This window comes from Dermochelys coriacea, chromosome 4 (assembly GCF_009764565.3).
Source record: "Dermochelys coriacea isolate rDerCor1 chromosome 4, rDerCor1.pri.v4, whole genome shotgun sequence".
Classification (NCBI taxonomy): Eukaryota; Metazoa; Chordata; order Testudines; family Dermochelyidae; genus Dermochelys; species Dermochelys coriacea.
Window position 1 is genome coordinate 52,681,505 of NC_050071.1, and position 24,979 is coordinate 52,706,483.

The 24,979-nt window shown below is 39.8% G+C and overlaps 1 protein-coding gene across 2 annotated transcripts in view; it reads left to right on the plus strand.

Moving 5' to 3' along the window:
• Positions 1 to 24,979, plus strand: part of NAA15 (N-alpha-acetyltransferase 15, NatA auxiliary subunit) — a 64,095-nt gene that overhangs the window by 35,650 nt on the left and 3,466 nt on the right. The window contains exons 11-19 of one of the 2 annotated variants that reach the window (XM_038399136.2): positions 1,579 to 1,748; positions 2,511 to 2,663; positions 3,733 to 3,861; positions 4,859 to 5,072; positions 7,514 to 7,707; positions 10,786 to 10,894; positions 12,881 to 12,979; positions 20,777 to 20,920; positions 23,680 to 23,777. In XM_038399136.2, coding sequence (XP_038255064.1) covers positions 1,579 to 1,748; positions 2,511 to 2,663; positions 3,733 to 3,861; positions 4,859 to 5,072; positions 7,514 to 7,707; positions 10,786 to 10,894; positions 12,881 to 12,979; positions 20,777 to 20,920; positions 23,680 to 23,777 — 1,310 coding nt within the window. The remainder of the gene's footprint in view (positions 1 to 1,578; positions 1,749 to 2,510; positions 2,664 to 3,732; positions 3,862 to 4,858; positions 5,073 to 7,513; positions 7,708 to 10,785; positions 10,895 to 12,880; positions 12,980 to 20,776; positions 20,921 to 23,679; positions 23,778 to 24,979) is intronic. The other variant, XM_043512736.1, reaches the window with a different exon arrangement.

A 24,979-nucleotide genomic window follows, 5' to 3' on the forward strand; every position in this document is an offset into this window, starting at 1 on the left:
TTGTGCAATGCTCCCATATAACATTGTTTGGCAGCCGCCTGCTTTGTCCACTGTTTGCAGAAAGAGCAGCTCGTTGGAGCTAGCTGGTGAGGACTTGGAACCAGGGTGGACCGACAGCCCCCCTATCAGCTCCCCATTCCCCTAAGTTCCCTGTGCAACAGCTGCCAGCAGTTCAGCTGTCCCTCCTCCCACTGCCATGTGCTGCTCCTGCCCTCTGCCTTGGAGCTGCTCCTGGGAGCCTCCTGCTTGCAGTGCAGAAGGTGCCGGGGGGGAAGAGGGGTGCTAATGTCAGGGTGTCTCCCTCCCCCATTCCTGCTTCCCGCTCCTGCTGTCCATCTCCGCAGAGCGGGGGGACACGACAGGGCTCAGGACTAAGGGAGCTTGCTGGCAGCAGCTGCTGTCTGAACTTGCTGATCTACTTAAAAAAGCAATGTACTTAGAGTGGGGTCAGTACTTAAAGGGGCAATGCTTGTCTCTCTCACACACTGTGTGTGTGTGTGTGTGTGTGTGTGTGTGTCTCTCTCTGCGCCATGATGTGTCTCCTCCCTCCATTACTGCTACCTTCTAGAGTGTGAGGATACATTAACAACAATGTGTTAACCCTGGAGGGCTCAGCCAAGTGCTAGTTCATCATTTAGCAGTGAGGCATTCCCTGGGAAATATCCCACCCTCTGACTCCACCACCTCAACCAAGCTTCACAATCATCATTGCTGTATACAGTATTAAATTGTTTGTTTAAAACTTATAGAGTGTGTGTGTGTGTGTGTGTGTGTGTATATAAATATATAAATAAAAGTAAAGTATTATGTCTGGCAAAAAAAATTCCCTGGAATCTACCCCCCTCCCCCGATGTACATTAATTCTTATGGGGAAATTGGATTCGCTTAACATCGTTTTGCTTAAAGTTGCATTTTTCAGGAACATAACTACAATGTTAAGTGAGGAGTTACTGTACTGAAGAATTAAAGCCTTTGGGCTTGTTCTGGTACTGGGCACTCCATTCCCAATTCAGAGTGAACTTAACTTTAGGCCTCGAGTAGTCTCTACTGACTGGTGCTTAAGTGCTTTGCTGGATCAGGGGCTCAGCGTGTTGCAGGATCAAGTCCTTTCAGAGTCATGGTTTGTGTTGCACACAAAGGAGATATCTTATGATTTAGGGTTACTTTGGAAAAAATTGGAATAAATTTATCTATTCAGGGTGGGTTTAATCCAACGCCAGCTATGTCCAAAGCTTTTTAAAGATATTTATAATGAGACAAGAATAGATTGGTGCCGCTTAGTCTGAGCTAGTTAAATATTTAAAGTGCTTTAAATTGGTTTATTGAAAATATACTGATACATTTCAGTTGCTAACCTATGCAATTGGTGTACTATGTCTTTGACCTAAAACAATAATTTACTGGAAAGTGCTAAGATTACACCCCAGATAAAGTAGGCATGTTTCCTACTTTTGATTTATCAGTGGGTTGAGAGCTAGATATAGAGATAAACAACAAATTCTCTACACTACATCAATAGGATATTCCTTGTGCTATATGCTGGTTAAATGGAATATATGACATCTTTTCCCCCCATAGATGATGGTAAAGAAGAACCTCCAACCACTTTACTGTGGGTCCAGTACTACTTAGCACAACATTATGACAAAATTGGGCAGCCATCCATGGCTCTGGAATACATAAATTCTGCTATAGAAAGTACTCCCACCTTGATAGAACTCTTCCTTGTGAAGGCTAAAATCTATAAGGTAATCTTGATTGATTTGTTCTTAATTATCAGATATGACTTCTCTTTTACTTTGCAGTGAAACCTTTAATCATGAATGTACTTCCCAGTAGTGGTTCAGCACTAATATCAGTTGAGGAGTTGGGTTTTGTATGAGTAGACTTTTACAAAACCTAAGACCCATAGAAATGTTTCCATGAGTTCTTAAAATTCCATATAGTAGAAGCTCCCTAAATTTACATCAATTAGTTTATTGCAAATTAGTAATCATTACTAATTATTAGTTAAAAAAATTAAAAAGGAAAAGTGTTATCACAAAATGTACTTTGTTGATTTTGACAGTTATTGTAATTTTAGTTTACTTTGCTAAATCATAATGAACTAGTAAACCTATTAATTCTTTTTTAAATAATCATGTCCTAAAAACACCCTAATCTGAGTTGTTACAGAGAAGTGGGGTCAAAGTGCTGTAGTGAGGCCTGGTTTTATTAAGAGGTTTTAGGCTTGTGAATTAGCAAGATATGGATTAACAAGGTCTGTTTGGAGATTGTAGTGTCAAAGGAGGGAAACTATAATATTGAGATGCAGTTGTATCGCCGCTTTTTTGTTGTGAGATATGGTTTTGTTTGTTGTAAGAAGACTGTTTGATAAAATTTTTGGTACCTTATTTAAATTAACCCTATTTTATAATATTTAATTTATTAATGAAGAGTGGGTGGATAAGGCTAAACTATATGCATTTTATAATTTCCTTGCTTACTTGATTTGAATTTTTCTTTCTAAGCATGCTGGAAACATTAAAGAAGCTGCGAGGTGGATGGATGAAGCCCAGGCTTTGGACACAGCGGACAGATTTATCAACTCCAAATGTGCAAAATATATGTTGAAAGCCAACTTGATTAAAGAGGCAGAAGAAATGTGTTCTAAGTTTACAAGGGTTTGTTCCAGTTACTATAGTTTTTGATGAATAAAATGTAGACATAATCAAGTGTAAAGTACGTTGCATATTTTAGCTGTCCTTCTGAACCTCTGTTTTGATCAGTCATGAGCTTTCTTTCCCTGTTCAGGCTGAGTTATGAAGTTGCTTGCTTCACTTGTAACAGTTTGTAGCTAAATTTCATTTACGTGGTGATAATGGCTCCATAGTTAAGGTTAAGCTGAGTTTTGCACTTACAAGGATTCAACTTCTTTGTTACATATGAAAAATGCAGTACATCCTCCCCAAAAGTACAGCACTTTACTCTGAGTACAGAAGTTTCTGAGAATTTACAGATAAATCAATTTAGATTTTAAATTAATTCTTAAAGTTCTTTTACGAAATTTAGAATCCTTTGTCAAATCTTTTTTTGTTCCAAATGATCTCAATAACGGAGACTATTTAAACTTTCCTCATAGAAGTTCCATATAGTTGGTAATAGTATTCTTTGAGGGCCCTTATCTCTGGAACAGGCTATCCCCATCCCATATGTCTGAAATATCCTGAGTGTAACGATTTCCAAGGCATATTCCAAGGTGCATCTTATTTGTTGGACTGCTGGGGAGGTGGACTTTTGACAGTAATCGGAGTTGTGGGGAGGACAGTTTTGTGTTCTGCAGGTTGTTTAATTTTATTTCTTCTTGTTTATGGAAGGGGCATCTTTAGCCTTGGATAGGCGCTCTGTTTTTGTTTTATAAATTAGAGGCTAAAATGCACTGAAATCTTGATCATGGGTTACATGTGAAGAATCTTTGAGAATTGACGGTCACTTTTTGCCAGTGTTCTTCATAACTGAAAATTTATTTTTCAGCAGAGGCTGGCATAGTCTTTCTTCAGATTGCTCCCTTTCAAAATGATTTCTCTCTTATTGTTCACAGAGGCACTGAGGCCACAAGCTGCCGATAGTTATTGCCTCCATTGCTCTGTTCCTCTCTTCCTTCAGGGAAGGCAGGAGGGAGGAGAAAACTGAGGTGTGCCTGAGCAGGGAAATGTTTTTGGATTATTTCTAATATTTCTGTTTTGCTTTTAGGAAGGAACCTCAGCAGTAGAGAACTTGAATGAAATGCAGTGCATGTGGTTCCAGACAGAATGTGCCCAAGCTTACAAGGCAATGAATAAATTTGGAGAAGCACTTAAGAAATGCCATGAAATCGAGAGAGTATGTATCTAAGTAATTTAATCTGTTAAAATTTCTAGTTTAGCTTTACTGTCATTGCATGTTTTCATCTAAACATTAACATCTCTAGTCTGGCCCTTAGAAACCTTGTAATTTCCTGTGGCATGCTGTGGCCTTCCAAGTGTGAAACAGCAGCCTATACCCATGTCTAATTGTAACTGTATTAAATAAAGCTCTAATCCTGCAAACACATGTGTTTAATCTTACTCGTATGAGTAATCCCATTGTGCTCAATGAAAGTACTCATATGAGTAAAGTTAAACATGAGCCTCAATGCTTGCAGGATTGGGACTTAATCTGCATGGGTCTTGACAAACAAGGCCATTGTAATGACATTTTTAGTCCTAAAATGCCAGAAAGCAGCCAGACGCTCACAATGATTTGTCTCTGGTTTAATTGCTGGAGGAGAAAAATTGTGCCACAAGTCAAAACTTTGTTTGGTACTCTGCAACTACTCAACTTGTGAGCTTAAGGCTGGACCAGTCCACAAAGTCTTCCATGGCTTTTTTCTTTAAAATGTATAGTTCATATTAAATTCTTTCTCACAAAATAAATATTCTTTTACAAGTTTGTTTTAGTTTTCCAGCACTCTACTCTCCTCTCTATTGACTGTAGTAGTGTCTGAAAGAATTAAACTTGTGCTTTTTGGTCCTGACTAGTTATACTCTACATCGGTCCTGGAGTAGTTCCTTTTTTGACATGGGGATTAGGCAGTTCGTGGAATTATTTTTGTCAGCCTTTAGGAGAAAAACGTCATTTTGTAACTTCACCCATAAATGCATATATTTTTCTTAAATCCAAGCACCAAAACTTGAATGACACTCACTAGTTGAGTATGTAAGACACTGATCCATTATCAGTTGTCTGGTTTTTCTTCAGTTGCAATTTTTTTCCATAGCTGCTTATAAGAAAATATGTATTTGAATTTCAGGTTTGTTTTGTTCTCTAACACTTGCTAAAACTTGCCGTTTTCTGTTAGCATTTTGTAGAAATTACAGATGACCAGTTTGACTTCCACACTTACTGTATGAGAAAGATTACACTTAGGTCTTATGTGGACTTGTTAAAACTAGAAGACGTACTTCGGCAACATCCATTTTACTTCAAGGCAGCACGAATTGCCATAGAGATATATTTGAAGCTTCATGATAATCCTCTAACAGATGAGAATAAAGAACACGAGGCTGATACAGGTATAAGAAATTTCCTGGATTTATTTTTTGTGCAGTTTATGTATTTGGGGTATATTCTGTAGATATAGATATTTGTATGTTTCACATTGATAGTTAGACTGGAGCTCCTAATTCAGTGGTAAAAGTTGCAAGCCAGGAATTGACTTGTAACGAGTGAATGCTACCTTTCTATTAAAAATAGAGGCAGTGAAGCCCAGTGGATAGAGAGCTGGACTGAGACTCAGGAGATCTGGGTTCTATTCTGTCACTAGCCTGCTTGGTGACATTGGACAAGTCACTTTAACTCTCTGTGCCAGAGTTTCCCCATCTGTAAAAATGGGATAATGATACTGACCTCCTCTGTTCAAGTGCTTTCAGATCTATGGATGAAAAGTGGTAATATTACTGCTACTACGCATTCTGTTTATACAATACAGGTTTAAAGTTAAAATCCAAGTAGGATTTTGATGGGGTAATTCTAAAACACTTTTTCAAGCCCTTGTATAATTTCCAAAGAAAAACATTCAAAATTCATTTGAGAGTGATCAAGAAAACGCTGCATATTCATGGTCGCTTGTCTTGATGAAGCAGATCTCAGGGGTTGCATTTGAAGCAGCTGTACTTCCAACAAGTTTCAGCACAATTCAAAGGTGACCTGCAAAAGGTAGAAAAATTGAGTTGTGCTGTTGTGACATTTCCCAGGGTACAATCTAGACAGATGGACAGCTGTGACCCCTCAATTCTGCAGTGCCTTTTACACTGTGTAGTTGTGACAGCAACCACTCATGGTCAGCTTACACACTGCTTCCAGCATGTAAATCGCTCCCAGCTGTACTGTATGAGTGCTACAGCCACGCATTAATTACACTGCAGGGCAACACCAGCAAACTCCCGGTCCCAGACTTTCCCCCAGCATGTGTGTCTTGTACTGCCCAGCACCCTCCTGGACAATACAAGTTGGTGTAAAGTCCATCGTTTCATTAATATAAAATTATATGCACAAATCTTATCTCAAATGAAGTTTCCAAAATACTTCAGTCCAAACACACACTGGTTTAGATAAAACAATAAAACAAGTTTAGTAATTACAGAAAGATAGATTTTAAGTGATTACAAGTAATGAGGCATAAAAGTCAGAATTGGTTACAAAGAAATACAAAATAAAATGTAACTAACACCTAGCTTAACAAGCTAAGTGATTTCAAAGCAAAAGTCTTTCACTACATGTTTTAGCAGTCTTACGGACTGAAAATCTTTCCCTCCCAGTCCATTGATGCTTCCTTTGTCCTTCAAGTGTTGACGATGCCGTCAGTAGAGATGAAGGGAGAGATATTTTGAGGACAAGAACCTCTAGCTGTTTCTTTGCCAAAGTGTAAATTTCTCGCTCGGACCCTTTTTCCTGCTGAGCAATGGTCGTGTGAACAGGTGTTAGTTCATTTGATTTTGTTTACACCTGGCTGAGGCATCAGTTTGCCTTTTGTCTTTGAGGAACTGGTTTGGGCCTGCTTTTCTAAACTTGGAACGTAATGTTAAATCTTATAACTTTATATATAGTGTTGCCACACACAATTTACCAGGACAATAATGATCAGCAAATTGAGTTTTCAAATAATACCTCACAAGGCATACTTTGTACAAAATCCATTATAGTTTTGTAAAAGGGGCAAACATGAGGGTACAGACTGTCACAGATGTCTTCTGCTTTTTGATCTATAAAGTCCTTAGTGTTAAGTGTTTGGGGGGGGGAAGGGTGTTTTTATTATTAAAATGTCAATCTTGTCGTCTTAACTGAAGGACAACTTGGATGACTTGTGGACTGGGGACTTAATAGAGGAGTTGAAAGGAAGGGTACTGAATCTTTGTTAAGAAATAGGAATGAACAAAACTAGACAGTTTAAAAAGTTCAGTGAAAATTGCTTCTCATCTCAGTTTCACTTGCATAGCTTCAGGTTTAAAGAAACTAGAAAGGGCACAAATGCAATATATTTTTGCAGATTAATTTTTGGATTTTGTTTCAAACTTTCACAATGCCTTGGTTGTTATGGAAATCCCAAATGTGAATCAAATGTAAACTGATGCAGTGTTACCTCTCAATTGTGCCTATTCATCCGTGTAAGCAGTTAAGTTTAAACCTAATCACACCATATATTTAAAAATTTAATTGTTTATCTCAAATATTTTTGCTAAATGTTTAGGTAATTTGTTAAGGAAGTGTTTTCTTTAGCTGTTAGAACTCAAGGATCTGTTCCCTGCTCTGAGTTCTACTCCCAGCTCTGCCACTGACTTGTTAAGTCAAAACATTTTACAAATGTAATGGCAGCATTACTTAATAGGAAAAATGTGGGTTAGAAAATAGACATGGAAACTGGCAGTTGTTTGAAGTAGAGTAAATTCAAATACGTAGTTTTAAAAAAATCAAATCTGTGTAATCACCCATTTATTGAAACGTTGTCTGTGTGCAGCAAATATGTCTGACAAGGAGCTAAAGAAGCTTCGCAATAAGCAGAGAAGAGCACAGAAAAAAGCACAACTGGAGGAAGAGAAGAAGAATGCAGAAAAAGAGAAGCAGCAGAGAAATCAGAAGAAGAAAAAGGATGATGATGATGAGGAAATTGGCGGTCCGAAAGAAGAACTTATCCCTGAGAAACTAGCAAAGGTACTTGCCTGACTGTGTTCAGTAATTGGCTATCAGATAAAAATCAACTTTGCAGCATATTACCTTGAGCTCCAGAGAGCCATTACATTTTATTCTTGCATAACTTCTATGCAGAAGTGTCACCATTTCAAAACAAAGGTTTCTGGAACAATTTCTTATCTGGTTTGTAATCTACAAGTGTTACGGAGGAACTGAGTTTCTCTAATCCTTCAAAGACCACATGCATTGCAGCAAGAATTGTTGTTCTCTCCCTCACAATAAGAAGAAATATCTTCATAAGTGTGTTGTAGTAGGTCACTAATTAGATTTATCATCAAGTTTAGCAGGTTGAAAATCTTCATATTCTGAAGGTGAGATCGATGCATTCATTGTTACATTCTTCACATCGCATAGTAATTTGTATTTGCAGTTTGTCAGGCATTGTGGAATTTGTAGGATTCAAGAGGTAACTGAAAAAATTTCAGTAAAATGATTGAGAAAATTGGGTGAATCATTTGTTTGGAATTACCTGGAGGATGAGTTTGAGGTTGGATTACAAGTTATGGAATAATTTACACTCAAAGAAACTGCAATATGTAGAGGGAGAACAGCATATGAGAAGAAGGTTCTGTGCTTCTGTTCTTGTGAAACATAGGCTTTGAGTAGGAGGAATAGAAAAACATTTGAAGTGTAGGGAACAGCACAGAAGAGTTTAGGTTGGACAGATAGGGAGAGCAGACTAATTCCATGAGGATCTTGAATACTATTGGGGGATTTTTAACTGAAAGTTGATATGATGACAGGAAGCCAGTGATTTGAAAAGATTGATTTGGTTTTTGGTATGAAAATTAAATAGATACAGATTTAGCAAGTTGAATTTTAGAGACAAGGCTGAGCAAAACCACAGAGAAAGGAGTTGTACTAATGCATATTAATTCTGATGAAGACCATGGATATGAGCTGTGGCAGAGGGATAGTTGAGTGACCAGTTCTGATTTTGTGTGAAGCATATCTGTGAGGAGGGAAGCAAAGAAAGCTTTGTGTGGCAAGTGAAATGCCAGCATTGAATGCAACAAAACGTTTACTAACTTTAAAATTCTCAGTAGGGTAATCTCTGTTGACAGACCTTAATTAAAATTCAATATTTGACTTTTGACAGAAAATGACTTTGATTCTCCTGTTTTTGAAAGAATGTATTACCAGTGATAAAGGCAACAGCTGGCTCTTATTTAAATTGCCTCAGTCTCTAAACGTTAGACATCTGAGGCTACCATGAGGGTTAAGTAAGTGTTTTAGCACCAGGGCCTCTAACTAATCCCTAAAGTAACATGTAGTAAGGCAGACTTTCTGTTTTATTAACCATCAGAGAGGGATCTCTGGTAGAACAAATCCTTCAAAATGGTGGATACTGCAGATGCCTTGTCAGAAGAATGCTGACTGCACTAGTCATGTTAGCTGAGCTAACAGCAACTGCTCCCCATGCCTTTTTTGGACCTCTCTGCTGACAGAAATCTGTCAGTATCTCCATATGCAGGCAGATACTGTGGGATTAGTAGAGGTGTCTCCTGTCACTGGGCTAATATGTATCAATATGATTTATTTCCTGCTCTGAATTTATCTTTTGTTCCTTTTCAATTGGAAAAAACTCTCCTTGGGCTCTGAGGGATTGTATTAAGGGTCCACCTCAGAGAAACAGAAGTGTACAACTACCACTCTGTTTCTGCTATGATGAGTAAGAGGAGCAATGGCTGCAGATAGTGATTTCTTTTCCACTGGCACTAGCCGAGTGAGGCAAAGCCCCTCCTTTGGGCGCATTACGTACATTTATGAAGAATCATGGTATCAGGGAAGCAGTGTTTGGATATGTGATCTGAGGTAAATGTATGCACAAGCTATTGTTGCATCAGCAGGATTCCCTTCTACTGAACCACAGGAGGTTTGTCAGGTGGAGTACCATTGCGTTGCCTCTGCATTGTCTTGCAGCCCTGTGCAGTTCCTGAGTGCTCTTCCCATTTGGATCTTTCTGCTCTTGTGACATCCAAGCAAGGTGCTCCTCAGCCAAACATCAGCTTCTCCCCCAAGACTCCCTTTTCCCACCAGAAATGTGGTGATTTGTGGAAACTGCTAGTAGCAGGAGGAGTGAGGGCATTAGAGGTGGTTGGGAGCAGATCAGAGGAATAGCTGGAAGAAGTGGGGAGGAAGCACTAGCATTTCCTGTCTTTTCCACCTGACAAACTTCCTTTGGTTCATCAGAGACTCCTCCTATAATCCCAAGATAGTTGGAAGACCTCAGGAGGCCTATGGGGACAGGACGTGACTAGCTGAGAACACAGGGCTTGGGGCAGTCTGAGAGGAGCTCGTCTTTTGGAATGGACTTCCTAAAAGGCTTCAGGAGAGAGGAGAACCCCCGGTGAACCTTAGGAGACTCAGCAGGAGCCCTCACAAATCTTTTGGAGAGGAAAATGTATTCTATTGATGAGCCCCCCTGTTGGCTAGTTAGATTTTGAGATCCATCTCTATAAGGGAAAGGGCTAGAGAAGTTTTTAATTTCTTTTAAAGTGAATTAGACAAAAGATTCCTAAATTATGACATCCAGAGTTGTTCAGAAATCCCAAAGTAAAATTGTTGCACTTTATAGAAAATAAACACAAAGCAGGAGAGAAATAAAACTTTATTTACTGGACTGTTTTAGCTGGGATCTAGTGACCAAGATCAACATTTAGTCACTTAAAGTTTACCTTAAAGCTTATCAATGTCTTAATTGGGACTGGTGCTATGGGTTGACAGCTCCAACGACTGTCGAGTGGCATGTCAACTGAGTGCTAGATACCGGAGGATACTTTAAAAAAAAAAAAAAAAAGGCCACCAAAGCATGCTAATACTTTGACAATCCATGTTCTTATACCAACATATGAAAGCAATATCTGACATGCAATATATGAAATAATATACTTTCATGGCATCCAGTGTACATCACCCTATGACAGCAATCCTGTTGCTGGTTTGACTTCAAACTAGAAAGTTCATATTCCTATTGGTAAAGAAGAAAATCTAATTCATTATATTCCCATTTGAGTTGCATATTTCTTGCCTTTTTAGGTTGAAGCACCTTTGGAAGAAGCCATTAAATTTTTAACACCGTTGAAGAATTTGGTGAAGAACAAAATAGACACCCATCTTTTTGCTTTTGAGATTTACTTCAGGAAAGGTAGGTGAGAGAACTAATAGAATAAAGAACTTTGTAGTTATCACACTAGAATAATTTTCATAGATATTACATTAATAATCACTGACCTATAATGCTGTAGTATTACTAGTTGATGCAGATTGCTTTTAATTGGACACATCCCTTCCCCTGATTGTTCTGTGGAATAACAAGGACCACCTTTTTCACAGATCTGGAAGAGCTGGTGTTTATCCAGTTTTTTTGCTGTATTCTTTAAATCCTTACGAACCAGAGATAAAAATATGCAAACTTTCACATTCCCAGTGTGCTTACTTGCACCCATAGTCATTCATGTATGCAAGTTAAAGGCATGCAGATTTTTACATTTGGATTTAAGTGTTTTAATCTAATTTCAGGCTTGTGTTCTTATGTAAACATGGGTTATATTTAAATTTATTTCACTCTGATGTGGTTTGTAGCAGAAAGATCCTCACTGTGTTGGATCAGGACACTCATAAGTCAAAATGGGATATGCTCTTAACAACTGTCATAAATATAAAGGGAAGGGTAACCATCTTTCTGTATACAGTGCTATAAAATCCCTCCTGTAAAGGGTTAAGAAGCTAAGGTAACCTCGCTGGCACCTGACCCAAAATGACCAATGAGGGGACAAGATACTTTCAAATCTGGAGGGGGGTTTGGTCTGTCTGTGTGATGCTCTTGCCAGGAACAGATCAGGAATGCAGCCTTCCAATTCCTGTTAAGTTAGTAAGTAATATAGTTAGAAAATGCGTTAGATTTTCTTTTGTTTAATGGCTGGTAAAATATGCTCTGCTGGAGGGAATGTATATTCCTGTTTTTGTGTCTTTTTGTAACTTAAGGTTTTGCCTAGAAGGATTCTCTGTTTTGAATTTGATTACCCTGTAAGGTATTTACCATCCTGATTACAGAGGTGATTCTTTTACCTTTTCTTTAATTAAAATTCTTCTTTTAAGAACCTGACTGATTTTTCATTGTTCTTAAGATCCAAGGGTTTGGGTCTGTGTTCACCTGTACCAATTGGTGAGGATTATTATCAAGCCTTCCCCAGGAAAGGGGGTGTAGGGGGGGATATTTTGGTGGAAGTCTCCAAGTGGTCTCTTTCCCTGTTCTTTGTTTAAAATTCTTGGTGGTGGCAGCATACTGTTCAAGGACAAGACAAAGTTTGTACCTTGGGGAAATTTTTAACCTAAACTGGTAAGAATAAGCTTAGGGGGTCTTTCATGCAGGTCCCCACATCTGTACCCTAAAGTTTAGAGTGAGGAAGGAACCTTGACAACGTCCATTTCTGATCAATAGAGTTATTAAGTGCGCTTAGGTCAGGGCTCTTCATTGAGGGGTTGTGGGCAGTGTTCTCTTCCCTCCTATTGGGTCCAGACTGAATAACAAGTATCATATTGCTACTTAGAATTCTGTGACACAGACCACGTCAGCGTTATCTACTCTTGCTTCTGTGGTGACTTCAGCACTGATACCTCTGATGTTGTTGATTTCTTTCCAGCCTTTCAGTTTCAGATAAGAAAAAAAAGTGTGATTTGAATGCCCTTAGGCATTTCTGCCATGCACAAAAACTGAAATCTGCAATACCTTCTCACCACAACCTTATTTGGCCATATTGTAATGTATTGAGATAAACTGTATTACCAGTACAGTAATATGAAACAGTACAAAAAGAACGAGATACTCAATTGATGTCCAAACTAGAAATTTTAATTGCTTAACTTTTGTACATTTAAGTTATCAAATAAAACATTGTTTTAGTTTGAATAGCTTGTATTTGAATTCACTCACTAACTTTAATGAAGTGGGGTGAATTACTTGCAAAAGAAGCAATGGTAATACATTCATCTTTGATTTGTTCTGGTCATTGACATTTCAGATATAATTTTCGTTCTCAATCTTAACATCTAAAACTTAATTTGATGGTTTCATTTAAAAGATTTTCCGAGATAGTTCTATAACCAGCCACCACCGTTATTTCATTCACAGAGAAATTTCTTCTGATGCTGCAGTCTGTGAAGAGAGCATTTGCTATTGACTCCAGTAATCCTTGGCTTCATGAGTGTATGATTCACCTCTTTGGCAGTGGTATGTATCTGTCATATATATATCTTCGTATAGTATTCCTGGAGGAATTCTGCACCAAAAAATTAAAAATTCTGTGCCAAAATTTTTTTAATTCTGCACACAATTTGTTAAAATATGCAGAATTTTGCATAATTTTATTTGTCAAAATAACACAATATAATCATGTCAGTTTCAATTATTTTAGTAATTTATTTCAAATTAAGGGATGGTCTAGATGATATTTAGTCCTGCCATGAGTGCAGGGGACTGGACAAGATGATCTCTCGAGGTCTCTTCCAGTCCTATGAATCTGATATCTGTCAAGAAGTATGTCTATAACAATACAGTCCACAAAAGATTCAGGAAATGTTTTTTGACAAATAGATTCCTTATTAGGCATATTAATACACAACTTTGAGTAATTCATTTAAACTACAATACAGAAACTTATTTCCCCACACCCCTCAGAAGCAGTGCAAAGGCTTGGGTGGGGAGGCAGAGGTCGGGGTACTGGAGGAGATGAGGGAGAGGGAAGTAATTGCTGGGAAGAAGCTTAGAATTGAACCTGGAGGGTTGTTGAGTGTGTGTGGGAGAAGTATGGAAGAGTTTGGGGTAGGGAGGTTCGGGGGTGGAATTGCTAAGGAGTTGGGGAACCTAACCCAGGCAGACCATGGCTGACCCCTAGCCTCTTTCATTGTCAGGCACATCTGCCCCTGTCCCCATGTGTCCCTGCACCCCACTCCCATTCATCCCCCACCTGTCTGTCCCACACTAGCCCTTCTGAACCCCAGTCTGTGACCCTCCCAGCAGTCCCATGTGCCCCATACTGTCTATCCCCTCCATATCCTGTGCCGCCTCACTTGGCCCCACAGGCAGGGTGCTTTGAGGAATGCAGCCTCTTCTCCTACATATCCACAGAGGGCTGCTCCCACCTGGGAGCAGCTTCCCTCTGGTCTGGTGCCACAGCAGCCTCTGGTGGGCAAAAGAATGTATTTTCTGCGGAGAAAACAAATTTTGCCAGGGACATGAATTCTGCATGTGTGCAGTGGTACAGAATTCCCTCAGGAGTAATATGTATGCTATCTGCAGCTATCTTTTGTGGTTATCTGTTTCCATTTACAAACTATCAACACAATTAATTCAAAATATTTAATGTCAAATGTACATACATTAGAATGCTCTTTAAATGACTAACTTTCATTAACAGTACAGTTTTGACTACTACAGAGTGACTTAAAGGAGTGCTGTGATATTAAAGATCATATTCTGTATACAAACTAATTAACCAGTGCTATTAAAAGTAAGGAATTTTAAGTCAAATTTACTTCCTGCTATGTAAGTTCTGTTGCCTTTTTGCATTTCTTGCAGCTATGATAATGAAAATCACTGAATACAGACTTACTTTTTTCTAAACGTTTTACTTTCATGTTCGTAATGCTGCAGTCTTTGGGTTACAAATGCTTCATGAGAATACTACTTTGTTTAAAAAATAAAAGATTTTTTTTTCAGAACTTTAATTTTGGCCCAAACTTATGTTGACATTATCCTTTTAACTAATGTGATTTCCTAAGTTTGAGAAAACGCTTTGATAATTTTAGAGGTTTTTATCCCCATTCTAAGGCAATGGTACCTAAAGCAATTGGTTTTGCAGTTAAATGGATATGGGGTTGGAGAGATGTTTTCTTTTTTTTAAATGTGGCATAGCCAAAGTACTTGTTTGTGTGTGGTGGTATAAAAGATTTTATGGGGATCTTGTGTGTCCTGCTTAACTTGGGAGTGGTTTTGTCAGTTCTTGGCATCAAGTAGTCAATTGTGAGTAGTTGACTAAAGTGGCCATCTGAAACTCAAACCAGTATAATTTTATACCACAACATGCCTTCATGAATTTTGTATAAAATGTATACTCGACACCTAAATCTTGCTATTTGTTAAGAAGAAAACATTCTGCTACTTTTTTTTTTAACTTTTTATTAAGGCAGAGTTGCACTAAAATGTTAACATGCTACATCTTACATTACTGATGACTTGTTCAGATTAATACTTTTAAACTGTTCAGTAAAATATTTTTAGGAAAGCCTTCTGTGTTCTGTGCACTTATCCATAAATTAAAATATACAAAAGGACTGTCCACTAATACAGTTTTTCAATGGCCCTGATTAACTTCTGCTGACAAACTTTTTAGATGTGATCTGCAAAGGGGGGGAAGGAAAAATTGGGATTGTGCACTTCTGCTTCTTCATTATGTTTTTAGGACACCTAAAGGCTAATTTACATGCTGTTAAGAAGTTTATTGGAACCCTACCTCTCCTCCAATCCTGCTGGAAGTGCAGAACAGTTATATCATAGGGCAGGCAATTTCTCCAGTAAGGAGGTGTGCTTATACAAAATGTAGCTTAGAGTACTACATGTATGTATGCCCGAAGTCTACCTTGGTGAAAGAGTCTAGGTGAATTTAGAAATGGTTGAATGTGTGGGACAAAGAACAGGTGGTGGTCCTGTGGATCTATACTTCCAGCAGGATGTGGGAGAAGAGGACAATGGATCTGTACTTTCAGTAGGATGGAAGAAGATGAGGATGGGTCAACGAAGACTTTTTATTTCTTTAATTTTTTAATTTTTTTACATTGGGAATGCTGGTCTTGTTTTGAGAGAAGAACTGCTTATTTGCTGTATTTAATACTTGTTTACGATGAAATACCTGAGCAAAGAGTTAGAAGGAAAGTTCTTTTTTGTTAAAGGTTCAGCACTCCTGCACTTTTCATTAAGGGGTCCCAATCTACATTCTTGCTTTCTCAAAAAAGACCCATCAGCAGAATAGGGAAGCTGTTTAAGGGATCCCGTTCTCTGTCCCCTCCCTGATTGACACACATCACAGATGCTTCAGGGACAGCCAGGAATGCCCACTTGAGCCACCTGTAGATGCAAGGGACATACTCTCAGGACAATCTGAAGTTACTAATAGAAGTCCCGGAGATGAGACCCATCAGGCTTCCATGCATAATGTTTCTGTCTGTTCTGCAGGAGTGCACAGTGGTGCAAATCCTGACAGTGCATCCAAGATGTACTATATAAGCAGGGAGGAGCTTGATCATGTCTGCCTGGAAGCCATTAGGCTCTGAAAGTAGAGTCATCAACATAGGATAACCCCGCTGGCTCTGAGCATCCCACTTCCCACTGGCAGACTTGTTAATTAGACATGCAGTGACCAACCACAAGTAGCCAATGAAAAAATTTGTCATAGATCCCATATTTCATTAATGAGGGGCTACCATAGAAGACTTGTTTGCCACAGGGGACAACACCAAATGACAGACTTCTCCAGAGGAGGCATGAGGCCAGGACTATTGCTGGACACCTTTCTTTGGTGGTATCAAGGAATCCTCTTGTCTTCCCACAGATTCCCCTGATCTTCAGAATAGCATCCCCATATGCATGACGCACACCAAGGGTATATAGAGCTGCGCTGGCAAACCGCAGTTTCTTCTCTACCACTTTGGTCTGAGGCAGAGCTCTAGTATGTCCACCTTGGCCATGCCTTAGTGTGTTCTACAGTTTGTTTTTTTTAATTATTTTAGTGTTTCTAGTTGAGTGAGGCAGTGAGAGGTTTGCGGGTTTTTTCTCTCCTTTGGGAGCTTGCTTGGCTTGGCTGGGCATGCCTTGCTAGCCAGGTTTCATATGCTGCCTTTGTTGTCAGGAGGCTATCCCAGTCAGTGAGAGCCACTCTAAGTGTATCCATTGCTTGGAAGAGTCCCATATGTCTTAAGAGTGTAACTTTTGCCTAGCTCCCAAATCTAGAGCACAGAAGAATCAGGAGACCAAACTGAGACTTCTGATGATGGAGTGCTCCCTTTGACCCACTTCTGAGTCAGGACAGGAGCGCGCGCACACACACACCCCATACATCTGTCTCTTGCCAGATCCAGTGCCCCTTTGACCTCAGCTAGGTCTCTCCTAAGAGGGACAAGATTTCAGAGAACTCTGGGAAAGCTCCAAAGAGGAGGAGCTTGGTCTCCCACCACACAGAGCTGGCTCCCAAAAGGCCCCCATCTCCCACTGAGTCTATGGTGGTGGAGCCCTCAATGGCTTGGCTCAGTATTCTGGAAATGAAGGACTTTTCTCTGGTACCAGCAGATTTGGGAGATCCTGGTGTGCTTTGGAGAAGCACAGCTCTAGGAGGCCCTCCATTATTGTCTGTGAAGGACAGGGAGGCCTAGGACATACATTCCTCTAAAATGGCACCGTTTGCATCAGACTTACTGTCAGTGTCTTCTCATTCGGCACCATCAGTCTGAGGAAAATTGAAGCACCAAACACTTTTGGTTCTGGCTCCAGATCAATGGTATCACCCACCTCAACTGCTGCATCAGTACTGACCCACTCGGTACTGCAGGAATTCTGCTACCCCAGAGACATGCCAGTTTTAGATGATCCAGAGTCCCCACTTCTTAGGGATACTGAATGACTCCCAGTACCGAGACCCCGGTGTTTGGATTATCCTTGCTTCCTGGTACCGCAAGATTCTCTGTCTTTTTCTACTCACCCCGCCTTCCCGTTGGAGGACGCTGAGGAGGAGGATGAAGACCTTCAATCAGTGTCCTCATCAGTGCAGGGTTCCCCTCCACATCCATACAGTAACCCATACTTTGACAAGGATCCTCACTCACAACAGGGATGGAGAGATCAGTATTGCATGCCAGCCCCTCTCCAGTATGCCTCTTCCTCCCCCCCCATGCCATACTGGGATCCTTGGGATCAGCAACAGTTTGCCAGATCTCTAGCTCCATTGCACTGAGAAGCTAGGGCTAAACAGTCTGCTCTATCAAATCCCCAACATAAGATGACCTTTGAACAGCAGGAGACTAGGGTGGATAAGGAGGTCACCCCTTATTTCATTCTCTACTCTTAATGAGGCAGTCTTGCTTACACCACCATCGATGGCCAATGATTTTTGACAGTTCAAAAACCTTGTGAAGAGGGTGGCTGCCAACCTTCTCAAGAGGTATCTGAAGGATAAAGGCCCACAACACAAGCTCCGTCCAGCTCTTTCAGTCAACACCACCCACATGGGTTGTGCTATCTGTTTAATGAAGTGCTCCTAGATCCAGTAAAGACTGTGTGGCAAACTCATGCCACCATCCCACCAACTTGCAGATGGGCAGATAAGAAATATTATGTCTTTCCCAGGGACTCAGAATTTTTGTTTTCCCACTCACCTAATTCCATGGTAATGGAAGTAACAGAGAGGGGTAAACACTCTAGGTCTACTCCTTATGAGGACCAGAAGAGGTTAGACCTTCTTGCCTGAAAGGTTTACTCATCTGCAACCCTCTAGTTTTGGATAGCAAACTATCAGGCAATCATGGCCAAGTATAACTTCACAAATTACATCAAGTTTGCAGCATTTAGTGAACATTTTCCATAGGAGCATAATAGAGAACACTGCTCATCCTATGCCCTCAAGATTTATTAAGGGTTTAGGGAACCTTTACCCCCCTGGTTAAGGATCCTACTCTTTCTTGGGATCTCAACTTTGTATGTAGCTACCTCATGGGACCTCTGTGTGAACTTACGGCATCCTGCTCCTTGCTTCACTTATCTATGAATATGGCTTGTCCAGAAGCTATCACATCAGCCTGCAAGGTTGGGGAAATTGGGACATTGTTCACAGACCTCCCATTTATGGTATTTTTCAAGGATAAGATCTTTTTACAGCTGTACCCTAAGTTCTTACCTAACGTGCTGTCTGATTTTCATCTTAACCAGGCCATTCATCTATCAGTATTTTTCCCTAATCAACATGATCTCAGTGTGAGACCTCCTTTCATATTTTGGATATTATACAGGCGTTGGCCTTTTATCTAGATGGGACCAAGCAATTTTGGAAATCACCTAGACTGTCTCCATCGCCCCGATCTCTAGACAGAGGCTTTTAGGTGGATCTCTGGGTGTATCATTGCAGCTGGTGCTCTATCTCCCCAAGCGATAATACCACACTCCACCTGATCACAGTCAACTTCCCCAACTTTATTCAAGAGCATTCCAGTGTCTGAGATATGCAGAGCTGCTACATGACCCTCATTGCATACTTTTTCTAAACAGTGTTCCGTAGTCCACGCTGTCAGATCTGATGCAGTTCTTTGTATTGCTGTACTGTCTTTAGTCTTGGACTCCATTCCGAAGCTCCCTTCTCCCTGTGGGGATACTGCTTGGGAGTCACCTGAAGTGGAGCACCCATCGAAACCCTACTTGAAGAAGTAGTAGTTACTGACCTTGGGCAGTAACTGTGGTTCTTTGGGATGTGTGTCCCTATGGGTGCTCCACTACTCACCCCCTTCCCCTCTGCTTCAGATTTCCTTGTTGAACATTCAAATAGAGAAGGAACCGAGGGTGATTCGCACTCACAGCTCTGTATACCCTCAGTGCACAGGACAATGTTGTGTAGAGCGTGCACACGGGCAGAACAGATACTGCCAACGGAAAATTTCCAATCAAAAGCTCAAGAGGTGCATGCACACCTGAAGTGGAGCACCCGTAAGGACCCACTTCTCAAAGAACCACAGTTACCACACAAAGTGAGCATCCTTTTCATCTACCATGCAGATCCCCAGTCATTGCACCTGACAACTTGGATGTTGGCTGGTTGAGCAGTACTAATAGGTTGCTCCCTTCAAGTTTCATTAATTCTCATAAAAGTAGAAGGTCCTCCATCAGGAAGACTTACTCTCAGAGTAGAAAAGATTTTTCCATATGGTCAGCCCAAAACAACTTAGACCCAATTGAGGCACCAATACCAAAGATACTAGATTATATGCTGCTCTTGAAACAAGTGCTTGGTGTTCTCAAGGTTGAGCTAGCAGCAGTATCCGCTTGCACATCCTTCCATAGAGTCTAAGCGGTGCTAAGACTGCACCCCAAGTTCATCCTTAAGGTAGTCTCAGATTTTTACCTAACCTTGCCAGGGTTCTTCCTGAAATCACACACAATAGGAGAGAAGAAACTACACACACTGGACACCCAGAGCATTTTCAGTATTACCTTAATAGGACCTGATCCATTTTAGCTGTCTCCCTGCCTCTTTGTTGCCCTTTCTGGTCTATCCAAAAGCCAAGCCATCTCATCACAAAGAATCTCCAAGTGGATTGTGCAATGCATTTCCATTCTGTATCATGCTCAAAGAAGGAGAGAATGATACTTACCCAACAGTAACTGTGGTTCTTTGAGATGTTGTAGTCAGTGTAGATCTCATAACCTGCCCTCAATCCCTGCTTTTCGGTGTTAGACACTGGCTTCGAATTGCAAGGGAACTGAGGGAGGCTCATAGCTGCCCCACCCTTTATGCGTTTGTATGACATGTGCACCCTTGACAGACACTACTACTCAAATTTCTAGTCTTGGGTGCAAGAGATGTATGCACACTGTACAGTAGGATCCACACTGCCTACAACATCTCAAAGCACAGTTATTGTAGAGTAAATCACTATTATTTTTGTCAATTTCTGGGAACCAGCAATTGTTAGAGTATTTGGCATCTCTATAATGAGGTGACCTTTACTCTCAATATAATCTGTAAAAACACAGTTTGCAATGCTTCGTCTGTAAAGGCTTGTTAGTGATACAGTATAAAGAGGAAAAAATAGAACTTCTTGGTTATTGACCGACCTTCATCTTAATGAATTTTCAGTTGATGCTGATTTCTTTCAATTACACTGATATAAAAATGGTGGGTGATATTTTGCAAGTCGATTATATTTTGCTATGATTAATGGTAGAAAGTATCCATATTTGTGTTAGATTTTTTTTTTCCTTTTTACCCAATAGTATCTGAAAGTAAAGATCTACCTGATACAGTTAGAACAGTGTTAAATCAAGAAATGAATCGGCTTTTTGGGGCAACTAATCCAAAGAACTTCAATGAAGCTTTCCTTAAAAAGAACTATGACTCACTACCACATAGGTTATCAGGTACTTTGTTTTTGTTATTTCTAAATTGTGTCCTGTTTTTGTGGATTTACCTCAAGGACCCTTCTCTTTTTCTTCCTCTTTCCCACTTCCTATGCTCATGCTCATGTATGCTCATGGCCTCTCTCTGTTCCCACGCTGTTGGTGTGATAGGCTGCTCTTTCCATCTGGAATGGCTTTCTTGTATCCATTTAAATTCTCAGTTGAAAACAACTTTTTCTCCTTGCCTATATATCTTAATATTCTCTCCCTCTATGCCTCAATTCTTGGCTGCACTGTGTAAAAAAATCTTTGCATCATCTCTGGCCCATAGACATTTCTAGTGTAAGTGAAGTGTCATGAAAGATCTTTTAACACTAACTGTTGTTTAACTCTGTAAAATGTTTTGGGATACGGTTTATCTGAATGACACTTTTTACAAAATAATTGTATTTTATTGATTCATTAAGTTTAAAATATCCTGGTGATGGGAAGTTTCCATAAAATGGAAAAACTTAATATTGTGAAACATTTTTCCAGCAAGCTTTCTTTCTAATTCTAGCAATAATTAATTGATTTTAAAATCAATGTGATCCTTCAATGCTGGTTTTATGTTTCTGAAATTGTTGGATTAAATTTGGTGCAAATCCGAGATTATAACTGCAAATGGTATTGGCAACAAATGGTGTTTGATCAAAATAGATAATAAATAGTGGGTCCAGTAGTCTAAATATGCTGCACTTAAACATTCAGGCAGCTGCCATCTCTACTGGCTTAACATAAGTGCTGATGTGTCACGGAAGAACTTCTGCTTCAGTTTGTACTCAATCATTGTCTGAATTGGTTGGTTCTAGTAGGGCAGAAACCTGTAGAATGGTTTGTAGTCACTAGAGAATACTCTCTTCCTTTACCTGAAATTGCAGTTAGGTGTCCTGAGTCTGTATATTCTTCTGCTGTCAGCAAATAGCTGCAAAACTCACTGGCAAAGTGTCTCATCCCCTTTAGTGGCTGTTCCATGTAGACAATAACAGTCTACTATCCTGCTACCAGTTCCACCATTAGCTGAAGAGGTGGATGTCTATGCTGTGTGTCTAACAGTCTCAATCTTTCTGATGACCCAAGCTGAGGATCAGTGTGATTCCAAGTGATAGATTTTCTATTTTTAAGAGGTGTTTTGTTTTTGTTTTTAATTACAACAGTTTTGCTCTTGATCTCTTTGTGCCTCAGTTCCCCAGTTGTATGAATGCCACCTAATCTCACTGGGGTGCTGGAAAGATAAATTAATTTTTCGTAAAGTACTCAGATACTATGGTGAACTCAGGATCAATGTTCCCTCTAATTTTTGACGGGTCATGTGCGTAAAAAATTGCTTCTGTGCAAATTGTCCTTCTGTGCAAATTTTTGTGCGTGCAGTGTTTCACCATGTGCGTGGGATTTAGGATCTGTGTGTGCGCGCGCATATATGCACAGCTTAGAGGGAACAGTGCTCATGATACACACTCACCAGGAAATTAATAATAATTTTTTTATTCAGTGCAGGATTTAGATGGTTTACAGTCAGTGTGTGGCCGATCCCTTGTTTAATGAGGAGGATAAATTAAAATACACTATAACTACTTATTTACTGTATGAAGCAAGGGTCCTGAGGAAAATGTAATATAATCATGATAAAAGGCTATCCTGTATATGCACAAGAGGCCAAACGAAGGTTGCATGGGTAGCGTGGATTCTGTCAGTTTGAAACTTGAAGTGTTTGACTTCTGAACTGAAACATTCTTTTAATGTAGTTTTTAAATATTATATTAAAGCATTAAAATTAACATTATACATGACGATAGAAATGCTACATGTAGGCAAGTGGCTGATTTGTAATAGCTGTGGGAAGCCAAATTTGATTTTCTTCATGTATGTCTGAAATGTCAACCATAGTATTATATTAATGCAGGTTTCCTAAAATGTGTTAAAATGTTCAGTGCTGGTGAAACATCTCCAAGGTGCAGACAGTAATTTGAAGCATACAAACCTCCACTTTTTCTGCAGAGTTGCATAAAGGATTGGCCTTCTCATCAGGGCATTGTTCCCTTGACCTCACAAGTAGAACCCAGTGGTGCTGGAACAATTTTTATAGTGGGGGTGCTGAAGGCGGAAACCATGTATTTGGGTTGTTATTACTATTTGAAGCCAGATGGTGGGGCAGCACCCTCACCAACCCTAGTTGCAGCACTGATGGTAGAACCTTCCCTCTTAATCTCCCATGTTTTCTTCAGCCTAATAGTTTGTCATCCAGTGATTAGGTGTCCTCATTTTTCACGTCATAGTTTACCATAGCACCCTTTCCCAAGAAGCACCCTTTCCCAATGATGATTACGTATTATAGTGGCTACTGCATTACAGCCTGGGCTGTGGTGATGCAAGGTTCCTAACACAGCCCTGACATTGTGTCTCAGCTTTGATCTAGAGGGGCCACCACTAGCATTTAGAGGTTATTACATTCTCCATGCCTATTCTGTATTTTGAAACCACCACCAAGTGTGCCAATCTTAATTTTTTTTATGTAGACTCTCTTATTCATTAAAAAATAGACATAGAGCACCCATCTATTTACTCTAATATGGAGAACATTGAACATAAGACTCCCAAAGGTAATCCCTTTGGGCCAGTTTTGAACTTTGACCTAGAACTCAGTATCCTATTTTTTTCAGAGCTGTGCAGTCTTTATATTGTGTAATACAGACTCGTTTGACTTGATATTATGCTGGAGAAAATTTATTTTTCTCTTGTAGCTGCCAAAATGGTGTACTATTTGGATCCTTCCAGTCAGAAAAGAGCAGTAGAACTGGCAACATCCCTCGATGAATCCCTTACCAACAGGAATCTTCAGGTAAAGTGGGGAGATTGTTTTTATTTTTTTGGACCTTGAGAGTTTGCCTCTTCTAGATAATTGGAACCAGGAATGTTGTTCCTATGTTTTGTTTCCCTGCTGTATTAGCCCCCTTCAACTTTTTGGTTCTGTAAGCAATATTGTTTTGGTTGTTTGGGAAGTTTTAGATTGTATTAGACAGTTGGTACATTCATAATCTGTACATTTAATGGTATTATGCAGATGGGCAGAAATCCTAGTTTTAGGATGTTTTTGTCAGTCATAAAAACTGTTAAAATAGCTTCTTTCCCATCTTACCTGCTTTTGCCACAGACTTAGGAATTAGGACACCGTGTATCTGATGACTGAAAATCTAGTATTGGGACCTCAGATGAAGGTCATTATAATTGCAGCTATTTTGAACAAATCAGAATGGACAGATCAAAGCTGTCTGGATTAATATACAAAACTCTTCTGCATTTCCTCTTTCTCCTCCCTCCTTCAATGCCAATGACACTTACTAGACACTTGACACTTAAACATAGGTGTGTTGGAACTAGAGATGCGGGGGAGTGCTGCAGCAGGGAATTCTTAAGTAGGAGTAGAGAGGTTATTTCACCTCTGTACTTGATATTGGTGTGATTGCAGCTGGAATACTGTGTCCAGTTCTGGTGCCCACAGTTCAAAGATGTTGATACATTGGAGAGGGTTCAGATAAGAGGCACGAGAATGATTAAAGGATTAGGAAAACCTGCCTTATAGTGATAGATTCAAAGGGTATGTCTACACTGCCATTAAACACCAACGGCTGGCCCATGTCAGCTGACTCAGGCTTGAGAGACTTAGGAATACAGGAATCTTCAGGTAAAGTGGGGAGATTTTTTTTGGACCTTGAGAGTTTGCCTCTTCTAGATAATTGGTACCAGAAGTGTTGTTCCTATGTTTATATAAAATGTTTCCAGCACCCCTGAACTTACTAGAAAATGAGGTTCTTCAAAGGCTGATCCTTTTCAGTATACTCCTTGGATCTCGCTCCTAGTGCTTGACTGGAATGCCCATAGCTCAAAAAGCTGAGCCATTAGGCTCTAGCATTGTATATAACCCCAGCTGCAGAACCCAGGTGTCTCTTGTACTGCCGGCTGTCCAGTTCCTTTCTTACTACCGAGATCACTGTCCATCAGTTGTTGTAGCAGACCTGTCTCTCTCTTCACATTCTTGGAAGA